General features: G+C 44.9%; 1 protein-coding gene and 1 pseudogene across 1 annotated transcript in view; one reads left to right on the forward strand and one right to left on the reverse strand.

The window, feature by feature from the left end:
• fbxl13 (F-box and leucine-rich repeat protein 13) overlaps nucleotides 1–16,613 on the reverse strand; it is a 301,931-nt gene that overhangs the window by 45,832 nt on the left and 239,486 nt on the right. Inside the window, exons 17-18 of the mRNA XM_086010428.1 lie at nucleotides 11,969–12,088; nucleotides 6,786–6,912 (exon numbers count right to left, since the gene is read on the reverse strand). Of these exons, the coding sequence (XP_085866554.1) occupies nucleotides 6,786–6,912; nucleotides 11,969–12,088 (247 nt within the window). The remainder of the gene's footprint in view (nucleotides 1–6,785; nucleotides 6,913–11,968; nucleotides 12,089–16,613) is intronic.
• On the forward strand, nucleotides 1,059–6,653 carry LOC147105744 (uncharacterized; annotated as a pseudogene).

Raw genomic sequence — 16,613 nt, forward strand, 5'->3', positions numbered from 1 at the left:
AGTTTTGCCTCTTTGTAAGTTTACAACTGGTTACATACTTTTATTAAGCTACTGATCAAGCCTTTTACAAGAAGGCTCAATTCTGCTTTAAACTAGAAGCTGAAAGTACCATTAGTTGCTTTGTACGGTGAATAGGGTCATCAGTTGCTGAATTAATCTTTAAGTCTATGGCCCTGAAAAACCATTTGAGTTCTGTTGGATTTCCACCTTAACTCCAGTATGAGTCTGGTAAAATTTGCAAGAAATCTGTAGGGAGACGGTTCCACCGGGTCTCTGCCATTTCAGAGATTTTCTGGCCTGGCTTGGAAAGGGCAGAAGCTCCATCTGCACTTGGAACCCTGCAGAATGGCCTGATTTTTTTAAAAAATGAGGTTGGGTCCCTGTGTGCACACAGGGCAAAAGAGCATGGCATGGGACCTGGGGCAGAAGGGGTTGTGCAACCCTCATCCCCAAACTCAGATGCCAGAAATGCGATTATAGTGGGATGTGTACCCGCTCGCCCGATGCAAGTTAGGTGCCTTCCCGCTGACCCTGCAAACTCCAGCAGAGTCAGCGCTGGAGGGCACTGGCAGGTGCGATCTCGCCAGTTACACTGGGATCGTGTTCCATGGCTTTTTAAAAGTACACCTGTATATTGTATTCTTTATTATATTACGAGTGGATCGCTCATGGTATTGCTCAAAGTGAGCAAGAGGATATACACTTGTATGCTATGTAACAAACAATAAAATGTTCCATTAAGTAAGAGTTGTCTCATTTTTCTTTAAAGCATGAAATACAGTGGAAAATGGTATGGAAGATGTTCCAGGTTGCAGAGAGGAGGTAGCTTGTAGGAACTGTGTGCAGCAGTAGTGGCAGTTGGAGGATCTATTAGGGTTGGGAGGGTGGCCCTAGATTTTGTGAGCAAGAGGTATTATGGAAGCTCTCGGGAAGAATACAAGGGTGTGGGATGTGGCAGCATTGCCAGATGTGGTTGTTGGAGCACTGGGAAGTGGATATCAGAATCTGGTAGAAGTGAGATGGGGTGTTGGGGTATGGTTGAATTGGGGAGTCATGAGATGTGGAACAAGGGTCAAGAGATGTGGAAGCACTTCGAGGATGGTGCTGGTTATGGCAACAGTGGGACCATAAACTTGACTTGTGGCAGGTTGTGAACGCTTTGGGAGGAGGAATTGCTTGGTGTTGGAGTTAAGAGAGGTGGGTGGTTGCGGGGTGCTGCTGACAAATAACAGTGATAAGGTTTACTTGGAGATGGCATGGTAATTGGCGGGAGGGGAGGTGAAAGTTGTGAGAGGCAGCAGGAGGAAGTGGATGAGGGAGGCTATCAATGCCGAAGGAGCTGGTTAAGTTGCTGTGCAGAACATTGGCCTAGAAATTGGATATGGCCAATGTCACTCCAGACCCACAGCAATGTGGTTGACTCTTAACTGCCCTCTGAAATGGCCTAGCAAGCCACTCAATTGTATACAACCGCTACGAAAAACAATAATAAGAATGAAACGGGCCGACCATCCGGCATCGACCTCGGCACCGGCTATGGACACGGCAACGGCACACCCAGCCCAGTCGATCCTGCAAAGTCCTCCTCACCAACATCTGGGAACTTGTGCCAAAATTGGGAGAGCTGTCCCACAGACTGGTCAAGCAACAGCCGGACATAGTCATACTCACAGAATCATACCTTTCAGCCAATGTCCCAAACTCCTCCATCACCATCCCTGGGTATGTCCTGTCCCACCGTCAGGACAGGCCTACCAGGGGTGGTGGCACAGTGGTATACAATCGGGAAGGAGTGGCCCTGGGAGTCCTCAACATTGACTCCAGACCCCATGAAGTCTCATGGCTCCAGGTTAAGCATGGGCAAGGAAACATCCTGCTGATTACCACCGACCGCCCTCCCTCAGCTGATGAATCAGTACTCCTCCATATTGAACACCACTTGGAATAAGCACTGAGAGTAGCAAAGGCACAGAATTTACTCTGGGTGGGGGGAGTGGGCTCAGTAGCACCACTACTGACCGAGCTGGCTGAGTCCTGAAGGACATAACTGCCAGTCTGGGCCTGCGACAGGTGGTGAGAACCACCACCACGAGGGAAAAGCCTACTTGACCTCATCCTCACCAATCTACCTGTCGCAGATGCATTTGTCCATGACAGTATTGGTAGCAGTGACCACCGCACAGTCATTGTGGAGACGAAGTCCCATCTTCACACCGAGGACACCCTCCATCATGTTGTGTGGCACTACCACCGTGCTAAATGGGATAGATTCAGAACAGATCTAAACAACTAACGGAAGGAGGAAACTCCATGAAAATCCCCAGCCTCAATGATGGTGGAGCCCAGCACTTGAGTGCAAAAGACAAGGCTGAAGCATGTGCAACCATCTACAGCCAGAAGTGTTGAGTGGATGATCCATTTCGGGCCTCCTCCTGAGGTCCCCACCATCAAAGAAAACAGTCTTCAGCCAATTCGATTCACTCCACGTGATATCAAGAAACGGCTCAGCGCACTGGATACAGCAAAGGCTATGGGCCCCGACAACATCCCAGCTATTGTGCTGAAGACTTGTGCTCCAGAACTAGCCGTGACTCTAGCCAAGCTGTTCCAGTACAGCTACAACACTGGCATCTATCCGACAATGTGGTTTTCTGCCCAGGTATGTCCTGTCCACAAAAAGCAGGACAAATCCAACCCGGCCAATTACCGCCCCATCAGGCTACTCTCAATCATCAGCAAAGTGATGGAAGGTGTCATCAACAGTGCTATCAAGCGGCACTTATTCACCGATAACCTGCTCACGGATGCCCAGTTTGGGTTCCGCCAAGACCACTTGGCTCCCGGCCTCATTACATCCTTGGTCCAAACAAAGGAGCTGAATTCCAGAGATGAGGTGAGAGTGACTGCCTTTGACATCAAGGCAGCATTTGACCGATTGTGTGGCATCAAGGAGCCCGAGTAAAACTGAAGTCAATGGGAATCGGGGGGAAAACTCCCCACTGGCTGGAGTCATACCTAGCACAAAGGAAGATGGTTGTGGTGGTTGAAGGTTAATTATCACAGCCCAGGACATCACTGCAGGAGTTCCTCAGGACAGTGTCCTAAGCCCAACCATCTTCAGCTGCTTCATCAATGACCTTCCCTCCAACATAAGGTCAGAAATGGGGATGTTCGCTGATGACTGCACAGTGTTCAGCGCCATTCACAACTCCTCAGATAATGAAGCAGTCCATGCCCGCATGCAACAAGACCTGGACGACGTTCAGGCTTGAGCTGATAAGTGGCAGGTAACATTCACACCACAGAAGTGCCAGGCAATGACTATCTCCAACAAGCGCAAGTCTAACCACCGCCCCTTGACATTCAACAGCATTACCATCATCGAATCAGGTAGGTCAAAATGGTTTAGGTAGCATGCAAAATTCATGCTCAGTCCTCATTAACATGATTGCAGTCTTGATCTCAACGCTAAAACCGCTGCTCATTGGCTTACCGCTCAACAGGTGGGCCACTATTGGGTCCAATCTAATTCCCTGTTAGGTTTGGCACAGGCGTTATTCAATACTTAAAGGGGAGGTGCATTGATGCTACAGCACCGCACTGTCAAGCCACTCACAACTTCAGCTAGAAGACTTCAGTGGGAAAACATGGCGGAGCCTCAGCACAGGGAGAGAGCCCACAGATTCTCCGACGTGGCTCTTGAGGCACTGGTTGTGGCCGTGAAGAGGAGGTGGGCTGTCCTCTTCCCACAAACTGGCAGGAAGCACTCACCACACACCTCTCGAAGGCTCTGGCAGGTGATAGCCGCTTATGCGACAGCCAGCACTGTGGTCCCAAATTCGGCCATCCAGTGCCGAAAGAAGTTTAATGATCTCACACAGCAAGTCAAGGTGAGTGAAGGCTTCAGCAAATGCCATATCTCACCATCTGCACCACAAGCCTCACACACTGCTCAATGCACCACACCCCCATCACTCACCTACCAACAATCTCTAGCTATCACCACTCATACCTCACAAGCATGGCTTCACTTCACCCTCACAAACTTACCACTGCTGCAACACTCACACCCACATATCACACCTTGCACACACTGACAGCTATTCAACTATGGCAGGCACATCATCCAAACACATTGCACTACACTCACTGACACACTTCCCTTTCTCTTGCAGGCCAAGGTGGCACACAATCGGAGAGAGCAGTGGCAGACAGGAGGTGGCTAAGCCGCTATACAGACCCTCAGTCACCTGGAGGATGACGTGCTCGACATCATTGGAGGGGCAGTGACCAAGGCCGTGGCAACAGGATAAGTTGAAGCCCTTGCTGATAATGATGATATGGTCATTCCTAATCCTTCTTTCACATCCCACTTCCCCCTAATCCCACAATCTCTTCTCACTTAGAAGCTGCTGATGGTTTATGCATGGATATCTTGCTTCCCCCCCCACTCCCCTCACCGCAACCCGACCCTTGTGCCTTTCTGCCTTCAGATACCCAAGCACTGCCAGCAGGCCAGCCTGTCCCTCATGTTGTGAAGGAGAGTGATGCAGGAGAAGACACACCGTCACTGCATCGAACACTCGCAGACACCAGCTCCAAAAATGGCACTGCATTGAATGTAGAGGGTATTATAGAGGGGGGGTCTGCACACGGTGAGTCACCAGGCATGAGTGGGCTGCAGCAAGGCCAGGGGGAGAGGGTAGATCAGGGGCCAGCTCCCCGAACGGCGAGTTCATACATGAGCTCTGCTGCACAGGACTCAGATGATGACCTCGATGGGACAGCATTCAGAAGAAGGGTGATAGCCATGCACATGGAAATGCTAGGTCCAATGGCAAGCCAGCCAGAGATCCTCTAGTCAATGTCAAGGAGCATGGAGGAGTTTGGCTCCAACATTGGACGGGGCTTTGCGCAGAGCTTGCAGCCCATGATTTCCAGGATGGAAATGATGGACAACTCCAGGAGAGACCTTGCCGAACCAGCCATGATGCTGGACGACATTCAGAGTGTGATGGGCGATGTCGCAGCTTCCATTGCAGCACAGGCGGAAGCAACCTAAGGTCTCAGTGCTGCAGTGGAAGTGCAGACTACTCACCTGCAGGCTTAGCTTGCTGCCATGCAAGCTCAGACTGCTGCCATCGTGGCTGGGTTTACTAGTGTTGAAATTGGCTTTCAGGGTGTCGCAGCAGTCCAGCAATCTGTCCTCCAACAGATTGCTAGGAATGCTGAGGCGCCACCCCACTAGAGTGGCAGTGGGTCTGTGGAGGAAGAACCTGCTGTTCTCTCTCAGGATGACCACATTCCTACTCCCACCACCGCCACTCCGCCATTGCCTTTGCCGCTACCTATCAGCCAGCCAACCCAGACTGCTGCTGCCCATGCCAAGGTGCTACACTCTACAGCCGGGCCTTCTAGGCCCACAGCTGGTTGAGGTCATCCTGCAAGGCCATCTGTAGTCTCTCCCACTAGAGTCAGCAGCCTTCCACCAGCCATTCTGCAGCCACTAGGGGAGGACTGCATTGCAGCATTAGAGTAGGAAAAGGCACACGAACGACAGGCACTAAGGGATTGCACAAGCGTGATTAGTTGATATTGTAATGTTGATTGGACTGTGATAAATGTATTAATTTTGTTTGGAATGTTTGTTTTGTGGTGGCAGGAGGACGCTGTGATGTTCCGTGACAGAGGGATGGTATGATGGGGAAGTGGTGAGCAACGGGGATCTGGGGTTTCATTCACTGGAATCGGAGTCTGATGAGGCCTTCACGGACAGCCCATCCAGAACGGGGATCTGCTGCCTGCCTGCTCCCTTCCTCCTCGTCCTCATCCTCTTCCTCCTCCTAAGGTGATCCCACAATCACTGTGGTAAGGGCCATGATGGCCAAGTTGTGAAGCATGCAGCAGACCACCACGAAATGGAACACCTGCTCCGGCGCGTACTGGAGGGCTCCTACTGATCGGTCAAGGGAGCAGGACTGTTGCTTGAGCACCCCAATGGTCTGCTCGATGATGTTCCTGGTGGCAGCATGGCTGTCCTTATATGAGTGCTGGGTAGGAGTGGTGGGGTTGCGGAGTGGATAGTCCTTGTCTCCAAGCAGCCACCCTCGGGTTTGATGTGGCGGCTGGAAGATTGCAGACACACCGGACTGGCGTAGGATGAAGGCATCATGACTGGTGCCAGGATAGCATACATTCACCATCATTGACCTTGAGCAAATGGTGTGAGCATAAGCCTTTAAATGAGAATCAAGGCATTCTCCACTTGCACCAACACTCCCTGTGGCCTCAGGAGCTTGAAACAAGTTTAGAAAGCTGCAAGAGTTGCAGAAAATTACACAGAGCCAGTCAAACTGAAAAACCGTGTCAGCTGCAAGTTGGTGATGATGATCCCTTTAAATAGCGCTGCTGGAGGCTCCTTCCTGTTACTGAACGCTTAGTCAGCTGGTCATGATTAAGAGGAGTGGGGACAGTGAAAATGGCTGATCGGGCGTCAAGTGAGCGTCGCACACTCACTGACCTCATGATCTGCCTAATCTAAGTATCTGCAGCGAGCGCAGGCATCGGCAGTGCTGCTGTCCTGCCCAAAATGGCAGCCGCTGCAGGACCCATCGGAAGTGGGTGGAAGCGAGGCAGTCGCCATTTTTCCTTAACGGCCAGCGCTAATCCCCCGAATTTCTAGGCCTTTCTAGACCTTTATATATTATAATAAAGGTTGCTGTTTTGAGTATGATGCCACATGGATTTTTAGATAAATACTGTTATTTTAGAAAAATGTTTTTAACCTGTTCTTGTACATTGGCTCCTGTTAGGTCAATGTTGGTCAGAGCAGGTAAGCCTCCTAGCCACTCCATCCCACTGTCAGTTAAGCGTACACAGTAACGTAGTCTCAGATGAGTTAAACTGTAGCACCTGAAAGAAAAAGTTGCAGTAAAATGGATACAAGGTTGGATACTACAGTATAATATATCTTCAACTGAAATTTTGCTCTTTAATTCATGGTAAGAACTAAAACTGATTTAACATAGTCCTGAGGTTAAACTGTTCTTTACTTTTCAACATTTTGTTGAATACATCTGGAACATTTGAGAGAAATATTGAGATTTCACGACTAAGTTATCAAAATAATATTTACCAAATATATTCTGTAATATACCATGCTTTACGAGTAAACCAATTAGGAAACAATTAATAATATAAAAGAGATCAGCAGAAGTTAACACAGAAATTTGTTGCTTGAATAGTAATTCAGGTTTTCGATTCCATATATATATTACACACAGAAAGAATGACTATAAGGCTATAATTAAATTGAAAGGTTCTGCTCCTCTAACACCATAGACCTGGTTAAAATCTGTTATGTCTCTAACTTTTTCCAGTTCTGACAAAAGGACACAGACCTGAAATGTTAACTCTGTTTCTCTATCCACAGATGCTGCCTGACCTGCTGAGTATTTCCAGCATTTTCTGTTTTTATTATCATAGAGCAGTTTATGAGCATCTGCATAAGTACTGTCTCCGGAATAGTTTTTTTAAAATGCTGTGTCCATGTGCTTACCATTATACTTCAATCATCCTGAGCATGGTTTCACATTGAGGGTACCATGATATGGGCCAAAAATTACTATGATAGTCAACATGAGGAATTATAGCATATGATTGGATATCATAATACTAGGAGATATTTATCTATATTATGGCCAAGAATTTCCGCTTTGGATACAATCAGCAATTCAGACTTAAATTACACTCAAAATTGCGCTAGTTTTAAGAAGTTTATTTTGCTCAAGTTTCCGCTCACTCATTTGCATATTGCCAAATGTAAAATTTTCCATGAAACACCGTAATCGGGCAGTGTTATAGAATTTTTGCATAAAAAATATTCCTTGATATATTTAAGAGTGGTAACCTGGTGCAGTTTTATTAATACAGCTGAAAATGGGTTTATCACAAAAAAATAACTATTTTTAATCAGTGTGTCTCGTCCACCACTTGTGAGTAACCCAATTTTAAATAGCTGAAAATGACGTTAAAAACTATACAGAACCATTTACTAGTTACATTAGCAGACAGTAGTCAGTTTCTTAGTAAATTAAAAAAAATATTTTAAAGCTTTTAAAATTAGTGTACTTGCACCTAAAAAACAGCTTAATTTTAAGAGCCTCCTCAAAGGCCCGCAAATGGGCACAATTAGCGGAAACTGTTAGATCCGTGTATCTTAATGTTTGTCCTTCAATAATCAGACAAAAGACTGCAGGAACGATTCAACAGGTGTTTACTGAATGAGGGTTACTCTAGAACTAACTCTACAGATCACTACTCAGGGTTTATATACAGGTGTGGTCACTGCCGGTACTACAGTATACAGGAGCTGTAAAAAGTAGTTCTCTCCCTTAAAGGTACATACATTACAGAAACTAGCAATGGTGATTGATTCTAATTCTATCTGATGGCGTGACCAGTTTTGTGGGCGGGCCCGGCTGCTAGTGCAATGTTTTTAAACTAGCACAAAAGTTCACAGAAACTCGATTTGCGCTGGGCGTAATTTGCGCTTAAAATACCTCAACCTTTTGCGCTGATTTGACTGATTTTGGGTGAATTGCGCTGAAAAAAACAACACAACCTAGTGGAAACTCCTGCCCAAATGTAGGTAATTATAAATATATAATTTTACAAGTTGACCTGACTAAGGATCAAGAAGCAACTCTTCATTTTTGAATCAGGAAATATTTTGAGTACAGCCCTCTGATCTTTTTGATGTTGGAGAACATTTTTCATTGCATCTATCTCTATTAGCTTCTGAACTTTTAAAAGTAGGTTTCATGTTGTCCTGGGCTTCTCAGGGCCAAGAAAAGCAACATGCATAAGAACTTGAGAAAATAACTCTTGGAAGCTCTCAATAGGCCAAATGGAAGAAGCCTTGAGATCCAGACATGAAGAGGCCTGATGTCTTTTACTGAGATTGCTTGATGACAAGGTGGAAGTGATTCTTCAAGAGACCAAATTAGAGCCTATTAATGAATCTGAGTTGAGTCCTTCAATGACTCGGTGGACAAATGTTCCAAGTGGTGTGGTATTGTAAAAGAAAGTTCCTGGTTCCAAATTTAGTTGATCTCAGCTGCAGTAGTAATGGACATACTACAACAAGTTGTCCAAATGGATTGCAGATCACCTGTGCTCCAATGTTCAGTACAACTTGTTGCAGGCAAATTTGTCCAAATAGGACAACATCAGGCATCAGGAGATGTCATAGCTTGCACTAGTGATCTTGGAACTTGCCAGATAAATCAAGAGACTTTAAGAGGTATAAAAGAAAGAGAATATGACATTCATTAGCCCTTAATAGACTTTCTATTAAAGTACAGGGAAAGTCATGACAACCTAATCTTGGGCAAACTGTCTGCCACCCACAAGCAGAACCTGGTATTATGGCTAAACATTACTGCAGCTTCCACAGACCAGGATAAAGTTGAGTACAAAGGCCTAGAAATTGGGCCATTTACCCCTATGAGTTTTCTCTGCGATCCGGTCGAAAAATGGCGGTCGCCACTCTAGTGGTTTCTCCGGCGTGGGACTCAGTGGCCGCTATTCTGGTGAGGGCCTTAGCACTGCCAATAGCAGCGCTGGCCCTGGAGATATAAATGAAGAGAACGGGACGTCAGTCGGCGTGCAATGCCGACTTGACGCCACGTCTGCGAACTTCGACCGTAGCACTGAGTTCAGTGCTGGGTCCTAGGTTTGCTCTGAAAAGCGAGCATTCAGCAGACAGACTTTTATTTCAGATTTCCAGCATCTGATCGCAGAGGGAAGAGGAAGACGCAGAAGAGGAAGACGCAGAAGAGGTGGAAGCAGATGAGGAGGAAGTATACAACCCAGACACAGCCCCTTTCTGGCTGGAATATCTGGGATGGAATCATCTGCCTGCGGTACCAGTGACCACAACCCAATTCCCCTTTCAACATTTATCCCACACCTTACCTTCCCTCTGATACTGACCATCACAGCACCTCTTGGCCACAATGCTGAAATAAAAGCCACCACAAAACAAACTTTCGAATCCAACTTTATACATCTATCCATCCAATATGACATCAAGAAATCAACTAATCAGCCTTATGCATTCCCTTAGTGACCGTCTTGTGTGTGCCTTTGCCTATCCTACTGATGTCGCTTTCAGAGCAGGCTGTTCTTGCTGCAATGATGCTACGACCACGAGCGCCACCAAGACGCCGTTGCACAGTGGGTTTAGCACTGGGCTAATGTTAATTAGTCCTCAGCGCCAATTTTTCAGTTCTGCCAATGCCACCATTTTCGACGGCCGTTAAAACCAGCCCGTAGTGGCAGCTTTTGTGGCGTTCACGAATTTCTAGGCCTGAGTGTAGTGGTAACTTTCACAGCCACTGGCAGAGCTGCTTGGGCAGATCGTAGAATCATAGGATGATACAGCACAGAAGGAGGCCAGTTGACTCTACATGGGATGATCTTGACTGCCGGTCTTTTTGCAGCAATTACTGGCTCTTTAGTGAACCTTACTCTTCTCATGCAGAGCTCTTCATTTAGACCTTGATAAGACCTGCATGGTCTACAAACTCTGCGTGGAGTAATACCTGGTGGGATGAATCCTCCTCAGATGTGCATCACATTCCTTTCCTCCCTGCTGTTTTCCTCCTCTTCCATTAATATGTCGAACAAAGGAATCTCCATAGGGGAGTCCATATTGATGAATAAGAATTCCTTAATATGGGTAGGGGTAAAAATTTCTCATGAGCCTGATCATCCTTCAGGCCGTCAGATGCAAGTCCATCTCTGTATATCACCAAAACAGAAAAAACTCAAAATATTACTCCTAAGTCCAGATATAACCCTAAATGGCTTCGCCAGGCTGCAGACTGCAAACAGGAAGCATTTCCGCCAGTATCAAATGATGCTAGGAACAGGTATGCAACTTTTATCTCAGTGTCACTTGCATTGTGTGCAATGAGAAGGATATCAAAACCAATGATATTATCCTGGATCTGACAAGATAATGGCCCAGATTTTACTGGGTCTATGACCGTGTATGCTGCAAGTTCCGGGTTTCTGGATGCGATGTGCATGCACGAAAATGCGGAACTTGCGATGTCAAGTTTCAGCTTGACAGATCATCCGCATGCGCAGGAAATGGACATTCGCTGGCAAAGAGCCCAACTACTGCCCAGGGAATGCCCACGAGACTCTTACATCTGGTAAAAGCAGGCGTAAGGTCTTCTTTCATCAGCGTAAGGGTTTAAATAAATCTTGAAATACATTTTTTAATTCATTTAAACATTTAAAAACCTTTAAAATTAGTTTAGGTTATTTTTGGCCCCTTTAAAAATGTTTAAACTTATTTTTCAAAAAACTACATTTATTTTAAATGTTTAATTAAATTGTATTTGAATTAATTTTAAACATGTGATGATTTATTTTTATTTAGGTTGCTTGAAAGTGTGTGTTTATGTCATTTCTATTATGCTTATGGAGATTCTGTACGTAAATAGAATCCCCATACGCATAATGGGAATCCCCCTTTTTGATTGGTTGGGCCGGCCCACGTGATCCCAGGGACGCTTGCGAACCACATGTGCTCCTGGGATACGTGGGCCTTTACGTAGGCGTACACCTGGAGGCCCAGGAGCGCAAGAGTCCGAAGATATGGAGGCACCAGGTAGGCACGTACTTTTCTTGCAGATCGGAGGCATTCGGCCACAGGAAGCCTCCGTCTGCAATTTTAGATTTATTATTTTTCAAGCCATGATAGAGTCCCTAAAATGTTATTATAAAATGATTGTAATGCAATTATTGACTGGTTTCTTAGCTTTTGCATGTAAAAACGGAGTTCTTGCAAATCATACATGCTAAATGCTCACAGTTATCAATTTGCTGTAAAGGTAAATGGAAACATGAATTGCTTATTCATATTGATAACCAAAATATTGTATTTCCTTACCTCTGTATGATTTTCAGCACAGATAAATCAGTAATATAGATGCAGTTGCTCAGATTTAGTTCTCTGAGCTTTGAACCTGAAGGTCCTTCCACAAAGTATCTTATGCCTGCATCAGTGATACTACAACACAAAACATATTTATGTTATTCATGTACACATACATCTACTATTTATATAAAGTATCCATCACACGTCACAAATTGCTGTAGGTGCAAAGCAATCTTAAAAAAAAGCTTAAGACATGAAGAGCCTGAAATTTACAAGCAGTTATAAACTGCCCTCCACAGTTTGTAAGTAGTTATCATTACCTGGATTTGCTTAAAGGCACAGGCTAGGTTAGCAGCTAAACATCACAACTACAATCCAGAGTTGAGACTATGGACTGGATTTCCCTTAATCTTCCTCAACAGGGTTAGGCGGGACTTCCACCCACTACCCCAGCTTACTTCTACTAAAGGCATCAGCCAAGACTGAGGCCTTCAGTAGGTGAGAGGTTGCGGTGATAGGGAACCAGTACTAAGCCCTCTCTCTCCATTAGAAGACCTTGGGGCCTTCCTACATCTAATCCCAGGGATCTTCGCAAAGTTTCACCTGGTAAAGGGTGGTAAGAGGGGCAGACAGAAGGGCTATGGGCCAAGAACCCATGCTCCACCACTACGCCGGCATTTGCATGCAGTAGGCGGGGAATGGGTAGCCAGTGACAGTTCTTGTGGATGTGGGGGAGGGAAATAAAGGTCTGCGTCCTATTTAAATTGGGTGACCTACCACTGACCCTGTATACTCAGGTGGTGGAAATCACTGGCAGGCGCATTCCAGCGTTACTCCTGAGATCGCTAGCCTATGTGATTTGGGGCCCATAGTCTTCACATTTGTTTGTAAACATTTTTAAATAACCATATCAAGCTGTAAGAAAAGATGAAAAAAATTGAGTTTATTATGACATAATTATCAGCAAAAATGAGGATGGTGAGAATGGTGTGAAGGTACTGCTGCAATGGCCCTAGCCTTGGGACATTGTGGGCTGGATTTTCCAAGCCCTGAGGAGGCGGGCATGGAGGCGGGACAGCCGGTAAAATCGGGGAAATTGGGGGCGGATGGCAAACCTGCCCCCATCCCGCCTCCGTGCCCATTTGCCAGGAGGCGGGAAGATGTGCAGCTTCGGGTCCCGTCTCCTGGAGGTGGGAAAGGCATTTAATCCTTTTAACTGCCTGTTAACAGGTAGTTAACAGGCAGAAAAAAGGATTAGTGTACAGTAATTTTACCTTCACAGGTGAAGGCTTCCCGACCTCGGAGAACCCCACTGGGTTGGAGGAGGGAGGTCTGCGGTGGTCAGAGGCACCTGGAAGTAAGGTGTAGAGGTGAGTGATGTGTGCAAGTGTGGAGTGGTAAATATGCAAGGTGAGTGATAAGTTTAAAAAAGTGTTCACTTACCTTGTTTTCCTTCCATAGCCTTTAGCCGCGCTGGATGGGAAAAGCGGACATCCTCCTTGTCAATTACAGGTAATGGCTGATGGACCCTCCGATCCATCAGACATCTGAAATTTACAAATTTGCAATGTTTGATGAGTCCTCACCTCAAAGACTCATCAAACTAAAGAGAATGTCAGTGTTTGACAGCTTCACAGAGCTGTCAAATGCTGTCATTTCTTCTTTCAAGAAGTCTTGACAGATAGCACGTCTAACTTTGACGGATCTGTCAGTGACTTCTTCCCTAATTGACCTGCTGAGCCCGCAGGGCGGGGCTTAACAAGCTCAATCAGGGGAAAATCTCTCTGAATGGTCAGGTGAGGATGGAGGCGGGACATTGACACGACAAGCAGCAGTCCCGCCTCCAACTCACCTCCAATCACAAAATCCAGCCCTGTGCTTCTGAGGTGGCAAGCCTGGTAAAGGATATTGAAAACACTGATGGGAAATCAGTACGATAGCAAAATACTGCAGATGTTGGAAATCCGAAATAACAACAGAAAATGCTGGAAAAACTCAGCAGGTCAGGCAACATCCGTGGAGAGAAATTTGAGTTGACGTTTTGGGTCGAACCCTTCTTCAAAACTGGAAAGAAAAGAAACAAGATCGAAGGCAGGGCTGCGATCGGACAAAAGAATAAAAGAAACAAAAGAAGTAAAAGAGATTAGAAGCTAGACGAGATGGTAATAGGCTGAGATTAGGTGTAAAGTGTACTGGCAGGGCAAAAGATAGCTGCCAGGTGTGAGAGAGAAACAAAAGGAAAGGGGGGGGGGGAAAAGGAGTGGAAAAATTACAAGAAAAAATGAAATGGGGGCCGAGCTTATGATCTGAAATTGTTGAACTCGATATTGAGTCCGGAAGGCTGCAGAGTGCCTAATCGGAAGATGAGGTGCTGTTCCTCGAAATCAGTAGTATTTATAGAGTGAGGCACAAGGACCAATCATTGTACCAAAGGCTTTTACAATACATTTAGTATAAAATACTTCCTAGAGAGTGAAGCAAAATATAAGTCTTCTAAGTTCATGATTTTACAAATTAACACAACTTGAAATAATTAATTATAAGTCTTCACAATATCCTGAAGTATTTGTGCAAAAACAAACTATCTTAAAAAACTTAGACTATTTTTTTAAAGGAAAACTTACAATGCAATTGATGGTCAATTGGAGCCATAATTTTCTTGCTGTTTCTGAAGCAGGAAGCACAAAATCAGGTGCTTCCCACATGGAAGGAAATAAATGATTAACATTCCCCATCCCCCAGTAAAGAAATAATGAAGAATATGTTTTTAAAAATCTGTTGTTTTTAACTTTTGAATAAGTTTCCCCTTTATCACCTTTGTATTTTTATCCCTGTTTCTTCACTTCCACTTTAAGTTCTGCTCCCCCCATTAGATTCCCTTCATGTAATCTACTATTCACAAACTGATAGGGCAGCACAGGCCTCTACTAATGCTACAACTTACAGGGTAGTAGACCTGTTGAATTGCCCTATTACCATGTTTGGGGGTGGATTGGGTTGGGGGGGGGGGTGTGGACAGGAGATCTGAACGTGAGAATTTTACTAGTCTCTTTATTACAATTATTACACAAAAATCAGCAGTACCATTGCTCCAGGAATTAGAACTTCCTTTAACGCCATAAGAAAAAAAGAGAAGAACAATTATTGATAGCATTCAGGCTCTGATTTGAAAGTGGTTATATAGGTTCTCAGACATTGTATGTGCATTTTGGACATATATCGTTTATACACTTAAATGACGTCTGACCTCTCAGGTAGACGTAAAAGATCCCATGGCACTATTTTGAAGAAAAGAGGGGTGTTCTCCCCAGTGTCCTAGCCAATATTTATCCCTTGACCAACATCATAAAAATGAATATCTGGTAATTATTGTATTGCTGATTGTGAGAGCTTGCTGTGTGCAAATTAGCTGCCACATTTCCTACATTACACTTCAGAAGTACTTCATTAGTTGTAAAGTGCTTTGTGACATCATGGGGTCATGAGAGGCGCTATATAAATGCAAGTCTTTCTCTCTTACGGAAAGAAAATGTGAGGTTCCATTACTGACGCAGAGCTCTGCTAAACACAAGTATGTTCAAAAATTGCTTGTAACAGGTTAAGAATTAAGAGGGCTGATTTTACAAATCTACCCTAACAGAAGTGAAGCTATTGAGAAATTGGAAACACGCTGCTCTAATTTTCCACCTATTAATATCTTCATTTTGTTGTGAGATTTGACATAAACTACATTGCAATTGGTATGGATGTTAGAATGACTACAGCAATAACAATTGCAAAATAATATCAGTTTTTTACTATCTTTTATGAATTGCTAGGGTAGATCTTCCAATGGTCCTCACCAATATCACATGACGATCATGCGAATAGAATTGTAGGATTTCGCAATAATTTTGAAATTTTCTACAGTTCTGAAGATTAATTTTTGATTAAAGAATACCTGGGTAATATACCTTTAAAAAATCCAGGGGATCAAAATGGCCGCCAGACCGCATGGCAAAAGACAAAGGACTTGAAAAGGCAGCTTGTGTGTGTGTCTGTGAAAAAGGTGAAGATCAAAGATGGCTGACTAGACTGCCAATCAAAGGCAGTTCAGGGAGTTTCCCCCTCCCTGCAGAGACAATCAATGTGTTTACAGAAACTGCTACACAAAGGATTAACCACTTGAGACTGGTTTCAGTCTGACCACAAGGACAATGACTTTCTGTTTACAATACCTTCAAGGCTATTTACTCAAGCAATCAAGGAAATAGCTTTATTCAATGGCCCATCACAGACAATGAAGACACATTCAAACCACTGCAGCTTTATTCGAAAGCCCATTCACAGACAACGACTGACACATTTAAACTGAGAAAAGGAACAGTTTAAACGAATGGGTAATTCATCCAAACCCATCCTAGATAATGGGGCAGCTTGGATCTCTTTTTGTTTTAGCCCAGATACATCCGGATCTGGGCAGGAACATTTCGGCCCCAAATTGGGGTATAAAAGATAGCTTCTCAGAAGCCATCTCTCTCTCGGTGGCCTCGCCTCTGTGCCCTCTACAACGTGGGAGTCTGCCTGAAAAAGTGGAACACCAGCAGTTTACTTTTAAAATACTGGGGTGTTTTTACTTCGGGGCAGTGAAGATCAAAGATCGCAGGCCACGGAGAAG

Source organism: Somniosus microcephalus, chromosome 17, assembly GCF_052327205.1.
Source record: "Somniosus microcephalus isolate GS21.2 chromosome 17, FLI_Smic_1.0, whole genome shotgun sequence".
Taxonomy (NCBI): domain Eukaryota; kingdom Metazoa; phylum Chordata; class Chondrichthyes; order Squaliformes; family Somniosidae; genus Somniosus; species Somniosus microcephalus.